At 39.2% G+C, this 15,159-nt stretch overlaps 1 protein-coding gene across 2 annotated transcripts in view; it reads right to left on the bottom strand.

Moving 5' to 3' along the window:
• Positions 1-15,159, bottom strand: part of prkd3 (protein kinase D3) — a 105,237-nt gene that overhangs the window by 23,563 nt on the left and 66,515 nt on the right. For both annotated transcript variants that reach the window (XM_088909237.1, XM_088909238.1), the window contains exons 4-9: positions 9,474-9,605; positions 7,951-8,108; positions 5,968-6,157; positions 5,137-5,214; positions 4,306-4,489; positions 2,214-2,337 (exon numbers count right to left, since the gene is read on the bottom strand). In XM_088909237.1, coding sequence (XP_088765363.1) covers positions 2,214-2,337; positions 4,306-4,489; positions 5,137-5,214; positions 5,968-6,157; positions 7,951-8,108; positions 9,474-9,605 — 866 coding nt within the window. The remainder of the gene's footprint in view (positions 1-2,213; positions 2,338-4,305; positions 4,490-5,136; positions 5,215-5,967; positions 6,158-7,950; positions 8,109-9,473; positions 9,606-15,159) is intronic.

Here is a 15,159-nt window from a genome sequence, read left to right as displayed (position 1 = left end):
GGGGACAAACAGAAGCCAATGAGCAATATTAACATTTTGTGCTCCCCAAGATAAATATTCACCCCATGAAAGCCTAATTATCATTCAGGGATATCTCATAATATACTGCAAAATATATTCAAAATAACTTGATTAAAAGTGTGTCTAAAGATACTTAAAAACCATCTACTTAATCAATTGCTCACTCCCACAAACACTCCCACAAGTCTACAAAAAACACAATTAGCTAGAATATTTTAAAATATAATTAACTGATAAACAAGGCAAAATAACAATAACAATGCTATAGAAAAAAATATTTTAATTTTTTTATTTTAGTTTAAATTAATATAATTTATCATAACAATCATTGTCTTAAGCATGTTCACAACCAAGTCTAGTTTATCACATTTTTCCACAGCTTTTCCTATAACAGTAAATAACCACAATAGATGAGTGATAATGACTTCAAATTTTGAAATTAGAAAAATGAAGTCTCTTCAGAAATGCAGAGCATTGTACAGTGTAGCAGTTTTAAAAGTACTGTTCAAATAGTTACAGTAGCACTGTGAAGGCAACAGGCTGTCACAGACTGTGAAATATTACTCATTAGAGGAGTAATTTTTTCAAAGTAATGAATGAAAGACACACCCAAGGTTACTGAGGTAGAATAACATTAAAAAAATTAAAACATGGTAAGCATATTTTGCGACATGTACTGTATAACTTATTAAACCAATGAAGCAGCATCAAACAAAACATCTTTCAGGTGTAAAATGTTCAAATGTAACATGTTGGTGCTTGGTGGTCATTTGTCAGGTGATTAAGGAACTGAACTCAATGGATGTTATGTTTAATCTGTACAGTGCAATAGCAAGACCTCATTATAATACAGTTTATTAACTTGGTCACCATAAGGAGAAAAAGACACCAGTGCTCGGGAAACAGATCACAGAAGAGTGACAAAATATATTCCTGGATTGAAAGGATAACATACCCATTGGCATGATGAAGTGAATCTTTTCTTCTTGAATAGAGGAGACAATGTGGAAAAGTATTCAAAACCCTCAAAGCACTGATAAAGTCAAATCAACAGTGACACATGAACCAGAGGACAGAAGTGGAAACTATGGGGTCCTATCTTCTTTTACATAAGGGGTTGCGGTAATCTGGAAGATGAGACCCTGCTAAATTGTTGAAGCTGACACCTTTATCTTCTTTTGAGGCATGGCTGGATAAGATTCAATGATCAACCAACTAATAAACCCTGAATCAAGAGATCACTGGTGGCCAAGGCACAATTTTTTTATACCCTGATGATGCTGAAACCCTGATTTAATAAAATGTAAATAATAGTTTTAACTGCATCTCTTGCTGAAATATGTCATCAACAAACATATTTTCCCCATACAAAATTACACCAAAGTAATGACACATGAATGCTGACTTGTTACTGTAAGTCTATGAAAATAAACAACACATGCTATGCTTTTAGTGTTTAAATGTTAGGGTCTTAATTGCCTTCATTCCCAGAACATACGTCAGCACTAATCAGCATAGCAATTTTAATTTGTTCCATTACTAACGAAATATTACAGATCTGGCAAATGGCCACAAATGAAAATAATTTATTCAAAAGCAAAACAAGCAGGGCAGCAGTTCTGGGAAAAACTAAGGTTGCTGCTGGAAGAGGTGTTAGTGGAATCAGTAGGGGGCGCTCATGGGACCTGACTCTCTGTGGTCATTAAAAATCCCAGGGATTTTGTTGAAAAGTTCAGGGGTGTTACTCCAACATTCTGGACAGTTTTCCCATTGGCCTTTACCAATCATGGCCACTTAATAATCCCTGTCTTTGAACTGGCTTCATCACTCTGTCCTCCTCCCCACTGAGAGCTGCTGTGTGGGGGGCATACTGGCACGCTATGGCTGCCGTCACATCATCCAGGTGGAGCTGCACACTGGTGGTGGAGGAGGGGATCCCCATTACCTGTAAAGCGCTTTGAGTAGGGTGTCCAGAAAAGCGCTATATAAGCATAAGCAATTCTTCTTATTATTAATGACTTTGTCATCAACTATGATTTTCCAGTCCATCCTCCGATGAAATGAAAGATGAGAAAACATGCCCTAAAACTCAAAGTCTTAGGTTCCGGGGTACACCCAGGAGTTTAAGAGGTGTTGCCTGAGCAGCTGTGCAAGCATGTCGGAGAGCAATCGTGTCAATCTGCAGCTCTTACCAGGTTGTCTCTGCTGGTGTAGTGAACCATCCAGCCTTCCCGAACCATAGTGCTGCTCTTCCTCTTGGTGTGCTTGACGGACTGCACCACCCTCATCAGGGGAATGTTGCTGCTGGTGGAAGGACTGTTCAAAGGGAAAAAGGCAGAGCACAGCAGAATCCCTTAGGACACGCAGAAAGGAATGGCACAGAAGGCTGGCTATTAAACACCCTGACAAAACGTGTCTAAAAGGAATTCTGAATCTTTACAAAGCCCTGTAACAGAAACTCAGCCGTAGAAATGAACAAATCTAAAATCACCTCCATAATTAGCAGTTTATTTTAAAATTCAGTGAAAAATAAAGCCTTCAAGTGATTAATTTTTCCCCATCTTCATTAAGAGCAGTCCTTATGTTGTGGAAGTGACAACTTAAATGAATTAATTCCAAACGTCTGATCATATCACACAGTACGAATTGTCAAATTAAACTGTCAGGTTACCATACTGACATTCACACCGTGATCTTTTGGAAATACAGTGACTTAAACTAATTCACCCCTGCCAATAATATTCTGATATTCTGATGTAATTCTTATTAAGTACAAGGAATGTATATAATTCTTTTCATTTAATTGTCTTTAACTTCTAATTGACTTTTTTATTGAATATAATTGCCAATGATGAAACTGAGCACTATCAGACGTGAATGATAGTGATTAACAGCAGGCCCCTAAATGAGTACTTGGTGGATGCATCATTGGCGGCAATTACTTCTAAATGTTTTTCGGCAGGTCTCTTCCACCTATGCACAGACAGATGCTGGAATGTGCATTCTTCCTGACAAAATTGGTCTACTAGATTCTTAACCCTTTTCTGCTGGATCCTAGACTGGGTCACTTACAGTGAATGTCACTGCTGGCTTTGCAGTGGCGTCTCTAATCAGTTTCCTGCTTTCTTAGCTGCTCAGTTTTCCAAGACAGCCCCACTGAGATCAGAAAGTAGTGTCTGAGTGGCCTGATGCACATTCCACTAATTAAAGATGGACATCACGGTACTCAAAGGGAAGAATAAAAATCTTGTTATCTGTATCTATCATTTTATCCCTGAGCTGTTTACAAAGTTCCCTGTTCTTCATGGTAAACTAGTTGTATCACTACATGGGCTGTGGTTTGAATTTTTAATATCTATCTCAGGGAACTTAATGAGACAGACGCACAACAGTTTGAAAGTTCACATCATTAGTATAATAGTCTATTTTTTTCAAACCAGACTTATTAAGCCGATTAAGGGATTAAATACTAATGCATTTGAGAATCTGATCTTCCTTGAATATCTAATTTACCTACTGTCTGATTGCTTTCAATAGCCTGTGGATTCTAAATACACAGTCCTATATTAAAGTGTTATGCTGGCAAGCCCAGACAGACACAAAAATGTGGTAACTTCATAAGGTGAAATATAATTTTGCAAGCCACTGTATATGCAGAGAATCAAACTGCAGTTCACAAATGAATTGAAGACATGTGAAAAGCAATAAACCGGTCTGGTAACCTTCATGCCAATTCGTACCCTGGTTTCTTGTCATTGCCTTTTTAGAAAACTCAGCCTCGGCCATAAATACAATTTATGAGGCAGGTTTTGAAGGTGTGGAATCAATTAAGGTTATTTTTCAATTGAACATTTATATGTAATAGTTCAATTTTCACATTAGTGTAAAAATGTAACTTGACTTGACATCATAACCATGCTGGTCAACATTCTCTTACACTTTGCAGTTCGCTACCTTCTGTCCTTCTGAGTAAGATGATAAGTCAACATGAACAGATTATGTAGATAGAAAGATGCTTACTGTTATTTTTTCCCCTAAACAAAATGAAAATGATTCTTCTGTATTTTCATGAAAACATTCTTCTGTAGCCATTTTTTGTCAAACTTAAGTTAAATTTTTAAAAAGTTTTTAACTGTATTTGAATCAAAAACTTCCAGTACAGGCAAAGGTTATGGTTTTTTCCCTGCCTGGAGTTCACCTTATATACTGTTGTACGACGTATGCAGACACAAAGTTCACACAAGCAGCACTCAATGCTCTATCTACAGTATGTTTCTGTTATACCTGATTATTTTAATGGATTCATCGTCCTTCTCTCCGTCCAGGTAGGAGTGGTCTATGAAGAAGAGCTTGTCGTCTGGAGTGGAAGGCTCCTCGGGGTCATCCAGGCCCCGGCTGCCATCGCTGTTGATGTCACTGCTGTCCACCTCCATGGTCATTTCCGAGTCGGGCCCCGGGCTGGCCGGCTCTGGAGGGAGAATATCCAGAATGAAATCCAGCTGCCGTTCCTGGTACTGGAGTGCGGACACGCAGTTCCAGATACAGATACCCGGAGAACACGGATGGCTCTTGTGCGTCTTGGGTGATGCTCTCTACCAGCTCAGCTCAGGAACAGCAAAGCAGATTTAAACAGAACTCAAAGATAACAAACCTCTACCACGTTGTTACGAAAACAACAAAACAGAATTCGCAACTCCATTTAAACAGATTCAGGGGCACACAAACCTGAAGCTTGTTTATTTACAATGTGAGAACTCCTAATTCAATACTTTTTTACCAATAGTCGGTGTATTAACCACTGCTTAAAGTGAAGAAAGGTTTAGTGCCTTTCAGCTGTTCTATTAGAAAGCTTTACTTAGCTGTCTATACAGCTTGGTAGAACTGAGTAAATTTATAAAAATGCTTGAATGAATATGTATTACAATTATTTAAACAAAGGTATTGTTATAAATGTATTGGAACAAAAACAGGTATATTTAAGGTGGAAAGTCTTATTAAATACTCACAGGTGCAGTAAGTACAATACTGTACATTTTAAGCAGCACTTTCCTTTATAAAATCGTGCTAAGCTCATGTGGTCGTTTTTAGATACTAGAGAATGACAAATATACTTGCCTCCATTAAAGACAACTTCACCAAGACAGTCTCTCGGTACTTTAGAGGAACATCGCTTGTGACAGTTAAACTTACAGTCTGTAAAGAAAATAACAGAAAAAAAACAGGTTACAATAAAAAAAAACATTTTCAAAGTGATTAAAAAGGCAAGGAAAGCTAAGAATGCTTCTAACTACAGACAATAAACATAAATAAAACATAAAATGTCAAAATAGACTTATGTATCTAAAGTAGTTATTCCTAACAAGATATTAATCGGTCCTGTCAGACTTGGGAAAAAAAATGGCATATATCTGAACAGTGACTGAAAATGTTAAAAATATTAAAAACTCCTAACAAATAGAAAATGTCTTTATGAGAGTAAAAGCTCTGTGACAGTCTTGCACTAGAACAAAAAAGGTTTGAAAGTTTCTGTTTCCTTGTTAAAATGATCCCTAGAACCCACAATACCGGTCTGTTTCATTATTAAATGCCACTTTGAAGTCTTCCTCTCCACACCTGGGGTTCACAAGGCACAGAGCTCTTCTTAGATACTGTAGATCACTTTATTGGCCATACAATATTTCTTGCATTAGGAATTTGTCTTTTCGCATACCCCAGCTTGTTCTCCATGAGACACACAGACAGGGAGAGAAGCTTGGGGTCAGAGTGCAGGGTCTGCCAATTATACGGCGCCCCTGGAGCAGCTGGGGTTAAGGGCCTTGCTCAGGGGCCCAATGGAGCAGGATTCCTCTGCCAGCTGCGGGATTCAAACCGGCAACCTTTCAGCCACAGGCGCAGATCCTGAACCACAGAGCCACCGCTCCGCCCCATTCTTTCCCTCCGTCCTACCTTTGCACTGCATGCCCTGGCGGAAGAGCCCCTTGAGCAGGCGCTTGCAGTACTGGCAGATGGTTGGCCGTGTGTACGAGTGGATGACAAAGGTGTGAGGCACCTTCACCCGGCCCAGGACCATCTTCTCCATCCAGATGGGGCGTCCGCTCCACGAGGGGATCCGCTTCCCGGCCTCCTGGTGAGAGCGCTGCGGGGAGGAGGGGGGAGAGTGGGGCGTCCCACGGTCAAGAGCAGGGCTCCCAGACCCCATCCAGTTCAAACACCACGGCGAGCCCCTTGTCTCGCTTGCGATGGCTGGAATTCAGTTCATGAACCATCCAGGGGTCCCAAGACTCTACGGGTGACAGAACCTTCTCTTTCTGTGGTCGGACACACCAAAGCTCTGGAATTCTGATGACATCCCTAAGGATATCCGAATCACCTTGCCTGAGCTCCTTCAGATCAAGACCCAAAACGTTCTTCATTAGAAGAGCTTTTATTTAACCGGTTCTGTTTCTGCCCCTTTGCTTTCCTGCTGTATTCAAATCCTTTATTCTGTGTAATCCGGCTTCTCTGTGTTTTCTTTCATTGACTGCCTTTTTTCTTACAGTTAAGTACACTGCAAAAACACTTTTAAAGGTGCTAAAGTATATCAAATAAGCTTATTGCTGCTGCTTCAAATTTACCTAGTCTCCACATCACCTGAATTGCCATACCTAAAAAACCCATTGCAAAGTTGAATTTATTTCACAGTTCGACAAGATATAGACCAATCTGAGTTAACCCATGTTTCTGCAGACATGCATGAACTACACAAGAAGACCAAAGCAGTAATGATGTAAAATAGCAACATTCTGCATTTCCATACCAATAAGTGTTCTGTAAAATTTTTGGTCAATTCATATTTGCAATCACAAAACAAAATGTTTTAAGACAAGACTGGCAGTGATTGCCCTGTTGGCACAGATAATTAAAATCTCACGGTTCCCCTCACCAAAAAAGTGGAAACATGAAGAGGGAAAGAATTAGCTCAGTCTTAACTTAATTTTGTTTATTATATTTCCACTGAGCTTCTGTAAAATAAGAAAACAAAAGAGCACACTGCATTGGAAAGGTCTGTAAACACAGCTTATATAAAGGACGTTACATAAGCAGAGTGGGAGCCAAAATGGTCAATGTTGTTTTGAAACTCAATTGTCTGTGACATTTAAAATTCCGGTATTTCACGAAACACTCAAAAGAGATGGCCAAAATAAAACACTGTATAAATATATTGGACTACAGAAAAAAGCTTTCAAGCAATCTTTCTGAATTGCTTTCAATAGCTTGAACAGCATTCATCATTACTGCATGATGAATCTGCAGCTCAGTGAACAGTGAACTTTCTGAAACAATATACTAGAGGCTTAAAATGAACATGCTTTCAGACATCAATTCAATGATAAGAATCTGAAAGAAAGGTTTTTAAAAAAAACCAGGTCATCTTTGGGCCGAATGGCCTCTTGTATGTAACCTCTCTCATATTTTAAACATAAGACAATACCTATCACTTATCAATATTTTGGTAAAAACAAATTGATGAATATTTCAGTAGAAGATTTCACACGACCTGCGTTGTGCTTCTGTATATAGAATGAAAACAACGAAGTCTGGTCTGGGTACAGAAGTGAAGGTCAGGAGCAACCAATGGTCTAAAACCGTGGTTCTCAAACTGCAGTACGCGGCACGCCCCCAGGTGGTACACCACATGACCCTGGAAATGTATTGTGTGTACTGAAATATTTCAGTTTCAGGTGTCATCAGTTCCTTAAGTTACCATAAAAGTGTGAAGTCACCTTGACATGACTCCTATTAGATGTCTCATCTGGGCTTTGCAACATATTTTATGAGGAAACCCTCCCATGGTTTAAGACAGCCAATACTGGCAAAAGAGATAAAATTCCAAACAATTTCTGGAGGTGAAAAGTGATAACCATAATCCTTTGCCTCTGAGCTCCTTACCTCCTCAATAGGCACTGTGGCATGTTCAATTGGGATGGGTCTGGGGACAGATAGCCCAGGGCCTGGTAAGGACACATTGGAGAGTCGTCTCTTCCTCACTCCACTGCAGTTGTTTGGTATTTTAAATGCACAGCGCTTGTGGTAGTTCAGCCCACATCCTAAAAGATTTGAAAACAAATTAATCGCATTTCGTGCAGCGATTTTTCATATGGAGCGAACCTGCTTCATCCATGACTGAAGTGCAAAGCCCATCTGGGTGACACATGGCCTCACTGTCCAGCAGAGCTGGAATGACTTCACCGGTTGAGTTAACAGGGAGCTTCAGGGAGGCCAGGTTGTTCATTCCGGAGTGGAAGGTAGCCAGAGCACTACTCTTTCAGACAGTGCCAAGGGAGGTTTAATGACCAAGTAAGTCAGAAACTTTTTTTTTTAAACCCTCACCCAAAGGACAGCACCTCCTATGGCTTCCTCGGTAACCATATCTGAATTTCTGGAGCAAACGGAAGAGCGCCACCTACTGATCCAGCCACACCACTGAGAGCAACTACCTGGTTTACCTTGAGTCGATTCTGAGAGCTGTGAGATCAGGAGGCAAAAGGAGGTGATCCTGCTGTCAACATGTTTTATGCAATTATATGAAAGATCAATGAAACTAGCAATTTGCTCTCTCTTTTAACACAGCCCATGGGAAACATAATTGTGGCAGAACCCCACCCTGCCCATATATTAGTTTTTGGAGATGTTGCCCAACTGTACACATTAATTCCCACTCGCCTCCACTAGATGGCTCTACCTACACTTTGTAAACCAGGCATCTTCAACCCTGCTCCTGGGCAGTACCAAGGGCAGTTTTCTAGGTAACCAGTGAAGTGTCAATATCTAAAGACTTTGAAAAATTAAATTCATTTAGAAGACATACTGGATTGGGGTTCTCACAGACCAAAGTTAGAGAACTAAGTTAACAGAAGTGATTTCATACACCACTGTAAATATTTGTAAAAGACACAGAAGTATAGCCATCTACTTTTGGAACAATGGAACTGTTTCATTAAAGACAGTTTTGTTCATCCTTCAACTAATCCATTTGACCTTATTTACATTTGAAACATAAATAATTGTACACTTTAAAAATACACATGACATTTAATATTATCTAATAGTCTTACCTACATTTTACATTTTGCAGTCTGGGCAAATCGACCCATAATAGGAGATCAAAAAAACTTGCGTAGTTGGAGATTAAACACCATTTCATGGCTCTCTCTGCTCTTTGCTGTAACACGCTAAAGATCCATTCAAAGACTAAAATCTTAGCTTCAAAGAAATCCTTTACAAATAGCAGGAAGGCACATCCTGCAGAATAATACTACGTGCTTTAATTTTCTCCTCAAACAGGATTACAGAAATTGATGTTGGATTTTCTTTTTAAGTTCGGATAAACATTTAACGCCTATGCTTTGTTTAAATTCTGGCACAGCGTGCAAAACAAAATGGATCAAGACCAACCACACAAAGCAACCTACCTTCACATTTCAGGCCCTGTCGGACGAGGCCCCAGAGCATCTCTCCACAGTAATCACAGAAGGTAGGGGCTTTGTAAGAATGCACAAAGAGGGCATGTGGTCGGATCTGAAAGTCTTCGACTGTAGCTAAAGCTGGAATTCAAAACAAAACTTAAAAATACTTAAAAAAATAAATGGGAAACTCATACAGAAATAATACAAAAGGGTTAAAAAAGTAGATCCAAACTAAATGGAAAGAAATTATAAAAAGAAAGAGAAAGGCTGAATTAGTGAGACTGTTCCATGCGCTGAGATGACAAACGTACAAAGAGCTAAACAAACTCACTATAAATCTGCCCTGCTCACTTTCCGTCATCACTAAGCTATCAAAGTGTAGAGAATTCACAGAGCTGTAACATTTTCTGTGATGTGTTCAAGCACAATGTAAAGACAGCACATTCCACAAATCTCCTGCAGGTCTTGAGCAATTGAAGGTCTCCCACTGAATGAGCAAAAGAACACAGAAACTGGGAATGAACATAGGAGCAAAAAAGTTGAATTTTTGGCCAAAATGACCTAAATGGCAATATTATGCACACTAAACACCGTAAATAACATTGGTCTTCTTGATCTGAGCAACATGCTGTTTAATAGCATACAAAACAGTAGTTTCTCTGTTCATTGCTAATTTAATTGCTTTCACACCATCCTGTTTCTACACCAAAATATTACTGCCTCTTGGAAGTGCTTTCGTTTAATTTCACAGTAGGATTCCCACTGTCCCAGAAAATCATGAAGCTGACACTGACATTTTTTTAATGCCAGATTGTGTGACTTTACCACAAAAAATGAATCCACTTTGGTGATGTCACTGGTCAACATACCGTAACCGTTTCCCATTGATCACCATACCAAATCTCGTAATATACAAGACTTCAATTTTAGATTTCTAACCTGTTTTCATGACTAAATGGAATATTGCATGCACAGTAGAAGCGGTGAGCATCATGAAACCCGCTGCCTAACGCAGTTACACTGTGGCACCGGAGGAGGGCGTTGCGATACCAGAGATCAGTGCTCACGTGTACACAGCTGTGTTTTAAGAGACATGAGAAAGTGGGGGGTGAGGTTTTCTCTGCCTCTGGGATGTTCTTCGCCAAGGACCTGAAACTTTGAAAATCCTCAATAATGGTGACTGGACCATTTTTTTTCTACTCATAGCTGATTCCAAATTGAAATTTCCATCACTAACTTGTAAGCGAGTCACATTTGTGATCAGGGATCCCTTAAAATATGACGAAAATATTTGAAGCAGCATACGACTGATGAAGTCAATAACTTCATTGTACATTCACTTTATTAGTAATGGGGAAAAGAACAATTGCAGCATCCAAACAGGTTTTAAAAAATTGCAGCTTGTGCACTTTCACAAGGTCGTGCTGTTTTTGTCCTTTGCTGATTTTCCGTTCTGTAGTTTCACTTGCACGAAGCAGAAGGCAATTATTTATTTTTAATCACATTCATGTTTGGTTTCTCCTCCTGTTCAGGGTCCAGGAGGCAGCAAAGCATGAGAATAGGAAAGGTGCTGGAGATGTATGAGGGATTGATATTCAATATTCTGCTCCATCTCTGCGACGAGAAATAAAAGTGGATTCACCACACCTACGGTAACTTGAAACAGCTCAGCACAACCCTTGTCACCTAACTCATTTGAAACATGTCTGACAATACATTACAACCATTTTTTGGCACTTATTTGGATCTTCATCTATATAAGAATTTTATTTACATTTTATTTGGGACATGGATAATTTAAGGAATTTGTAATATGATATATTTAATCCTTAAGTGTAAATGTATTTTGGGATCCATTACGTTCCACCAGTTAATTATTTATGCAAAGGGTGTAATTTGTTTTTTTTCTCCAGGACAACATTTGGCTATCACTGCTGTATTGGAATTTTCTGTGAGTTCATATATGAGGAAAGCATTCATTATAATTTCTTTTAAAAACATATACAGTATATTTATCAAGAGGAGGAAAAAAAACTATCTTATTAAGTCTATACTCCCATACCCAAATAAATGTTACTCTGTCAAAAAACGCACACTTTTTATTACTTTTTAATAAAACACACTTTATATTTCCTGCAGCAGAGATTGGCAATTCAGCAGGATATCTGAAAGGAATGCTTCGAATCCCAAAATGATGAAAACTCTACCTGGTAGATCACCATACTTCACAGGAATTCAAATAAGTGTTAAGCATACCAATTTGTAAAAATTCAAAAGTCATTCTTAGTGTACCAACAGTAACCTGATCTAAAGGCACAAACAACGAGAGCCCACTTTCTCCACTGTTTGGATAAACAGAACACAAACTCCCTGTAGCAATGGACATGTGCCATACAGGCATTCCACAGAAACTTTAGTCTGACTAGTGTACAGTACAAGCACTTTGTACCATTACAAAATACTGCTTTGTACCACAGTGGCTTCATTTACAGTCAATTTGATATTTATGCCATCAGGGTGATATTTCTACTCATATCCTATACAATACACAGCACTGACATCTTGCTTTATAAGTCAGCAAAAAGAAAATCTTGTGCAGTTAATTCCCAAAAGACTGAAAATATTGTTGCACTACCTATAAGACTTATAAACACTACCTGTTTTTCTTTGTTAAGAATACTTGCCAGCTACTTTTAAAAATACTTGATAAATGTGGAAGGTGTTTAGACAACCATGCCCTGAAATTTAGTAATTCATATTTTAAAGTGTTCCATCATCATTCTGAACACATTTATAATTACTCTTCTATTAGTCTAGTGTGATTAATCATCCTGATTAATTGTCATTTAAAAATGTCTTATGTATTGATTGAACTTGAGTCTCTCAGAAACTAATTTTTGGACAGTGTAAGCCAAAGATTTTGATTAAAGAAGGTTTACAGTTCCAGTATTTATATTTCCTCTAATTAAACCCACATAATACTTACATATATTACAATAGTTCTGCATCTGCAGTTTAATTTTGTTTGCTTTTCATTTATTCATTTTAACAGACATCTAGCTCTGGACAGTGAACTCTAAAAACAATTTCACGAGGTGTACACACAGGGTCTTTTGGAGATTTGAACTACATCCTCTGCAGAGAATCAAACTTTCAACACAGTTGCCACTGCTAAGTACAAATTATTGGCAAAGCATTCACTGCAGTACGCATTGCCTTTAGAGCTGAGGCATTCCAGCCCATTTCAGACATTACACTGTCCTAAACAACCTGATTTATGATGCTCTTTTGGAGAACCTTCTGTAAAACACAATGTGAAAACATATCACCTGCCAACAATAATTTGGATACCTCAGGCTAGCCTTAAAACAAATCACCATATAGACTATGGATGGAGGATTATGTTAACAAGTCTGCTGGAACACCTGATTTATATTCACTCGAGGTTTCAGATGGCTAAAGAGTAAACGTGATGGATCGCTTTGACACAGTATTGTCCGACAGCCATTGATTCTTGGAAATATGTTTTCCAGGTTCAAGTGCTGTCTATTTTCTTGAAACGTTGTACAAAAGGAATGTGTGGCTGCCCGTTTATCATCCATACTTTCAACTGAATTATTCACTGCTCATGATGCAAAGAAGGACCAATCGGTGAGGAGCTGTGAAAACATGCTTTTTACATTCGGAATCACCACAGAAAAGCCTCCCCAAACTGTAATCACCAATCACTAGTCAACATGCCTTTTCTCTACATTGTCCAGACTGATGAGCTGTCCATCACTCACAGCAGACTTGCCTCAACTAGGCCAAAGATGCAACACTGAAAGCTCACAGACACCCAGCAGGTTTCAGAGGCAAGCCACTCAGCCACACGACCCCAATATCCCTCCGCAGAGAGTGTCACCAACGAGGAGGAACCCCAGTGAACAAAGGAAACACAGGAAAAACAAAGGATTCCGAGTTTTGTGGACAACTCTGGACGAGTCTTGTGGGATACTTTAAAGAACCAGTAAGGGTTTTGTCCTAATTTTGTGCCAAATGTTCTTTTTATACCCTGATGTCTAAATGTCTCAGACATCTTAGACACAATCAAGGATTATTATAGTATATATACGTGTTATTAGCCTCAACAATTCTCTTAAAGCTTCTGCTAGTGTTTCCTACTATTACAAAAATTTTGACTATTAATACAGCTTACATTGAGAAAGAAGACCTCAATCTTGCCATTCAGCAACATGCAGTTCACATTGATCAGAATGTTCAAATTCTGTTCAATACTCAAAAGTAAACAATATTTCCAAGAGAGAAATTAGTGAGAAATATCTGGTGAAGAACTCCTAATCACTCACAGGTGTTCCACATTCCTGTGAAAGTATTTAGTGGTCTCCGAGTGAAGAACACATTAGTCTCCACCTACACTCAGTGGAAGAATGAAGGATTATTCTAGTCAGTTACTGTAAAGAGTACTCTCATGTCCCAGAGAAGCCTAGATCAAGCAAGAGAAGTCAGTTGTTGTACAGCTGTATGTCCCTGGCCAAATAGAACCAGTCATGACAAACTAGGGCCCTATCAGGTTAGGAAAACGCTGTTCTGAGGAAAAGGAATGAGGAGAGCCTACGGATGCTACACAGTGGGGAAAACAGGGTAGACGGAGAAAGCACTGCTTCATGGAGGAGTTTGTGGTGGGCTTTTTTTTGGGAGGGAGCACCAGTGAGCTGAGGCTATAAATAAAAAAAAGGCAGCCATTGTGCGCAATAATGCCCCTCTAAGACATCCCAAGAGACAGAGAGAGGACTGAAAGAGGTTTTGCCAGGCCAAATACATCTGTTAGTAGAGCGAGCCATGCCACTTTCTCCACTAGCTGAGCAGTAGCTGAGAAAGGAGTAGCAGAAGAGCAACAGGAGGGGTGACCTGGCAGAGAAGGGAAGACAGGACAGAGCTAACTGCACCTGAGAACATCAGCTGTGTGCCTGAAGTGGAGTGAACGAGAAAGAGCAACCTCTGTGAATGCTCTGTGCCCCTCTTAGTGTGACACGAGCTGGATGGTGCCTCAGTGCCCTCATGTGGCTTATGGCAGAGCTCTGTATAATGCCACCTTGCCATAACAGCCAACACGAAGGGTTACAGCGTCTTATCTCATTTACCCATCAAACGATCAAGGTGTTCCTACTCTTTAGAGGTATTTGTTCCTCTGGACACTTCCACGAAATTAAAAGGCTTACTTTTTGCATCGAAAAAAAACAGACCTATCAGCTTAAATAAAGTGGATAGAATTGAGGTAGATGATCAACGTAGAATTGTTTCTTCATAAAGATGGAAAAACACTGAGTGAACAAAGTATAACAATGTGATTTTTGCACAGCAGCGTATCCTGAGGAATTTTATTGCAGGAATCGTTGTGGGGGGGGGAGCTCACAAAGATTTCGTCACTTCCTTAAGATCATAATAGATGTTCTAGTGATCAGAGGAAGCCATCTGGCTTTACAATGATCTAACACCTACAGAGAAAGCTTTTAGAACTCAATCAACCAAAACATTTACAAAACCTGGCATTAGGGATAACATACAGGACATACTAAAACAAAAGAAAATACTTAACCTGCTTTACAAACGCCTATTTCTATTTTAAGAATGGCTAACCTACTGTACCTCAGTACATACAATGTTTCCCACAAATAAATAACATCTGTCA

The sequence above is a fragment of the Atractosteus spatula genome, chromosome 2 (genome assembly GCF_055471065.1).
Source record: "Atractosteus spatula isolate fAtrSpa1 chromosome 2, fAtrSpa1.hap1, whole genome shotgun sequence".
In the NCBI taxonomy this organism is placed as follows: domain Eukaryota; kingdom Metazoa; phylum Chordata; class Actinopteri; order Semionotiformes; family Lepisosteidae; genus Atractosteus; species Atractosteus spatula.
Note: the sequence above shows the minus strand (reverse complement) of the source record. Positions and strands in the feature narration are given on the sequence as shown.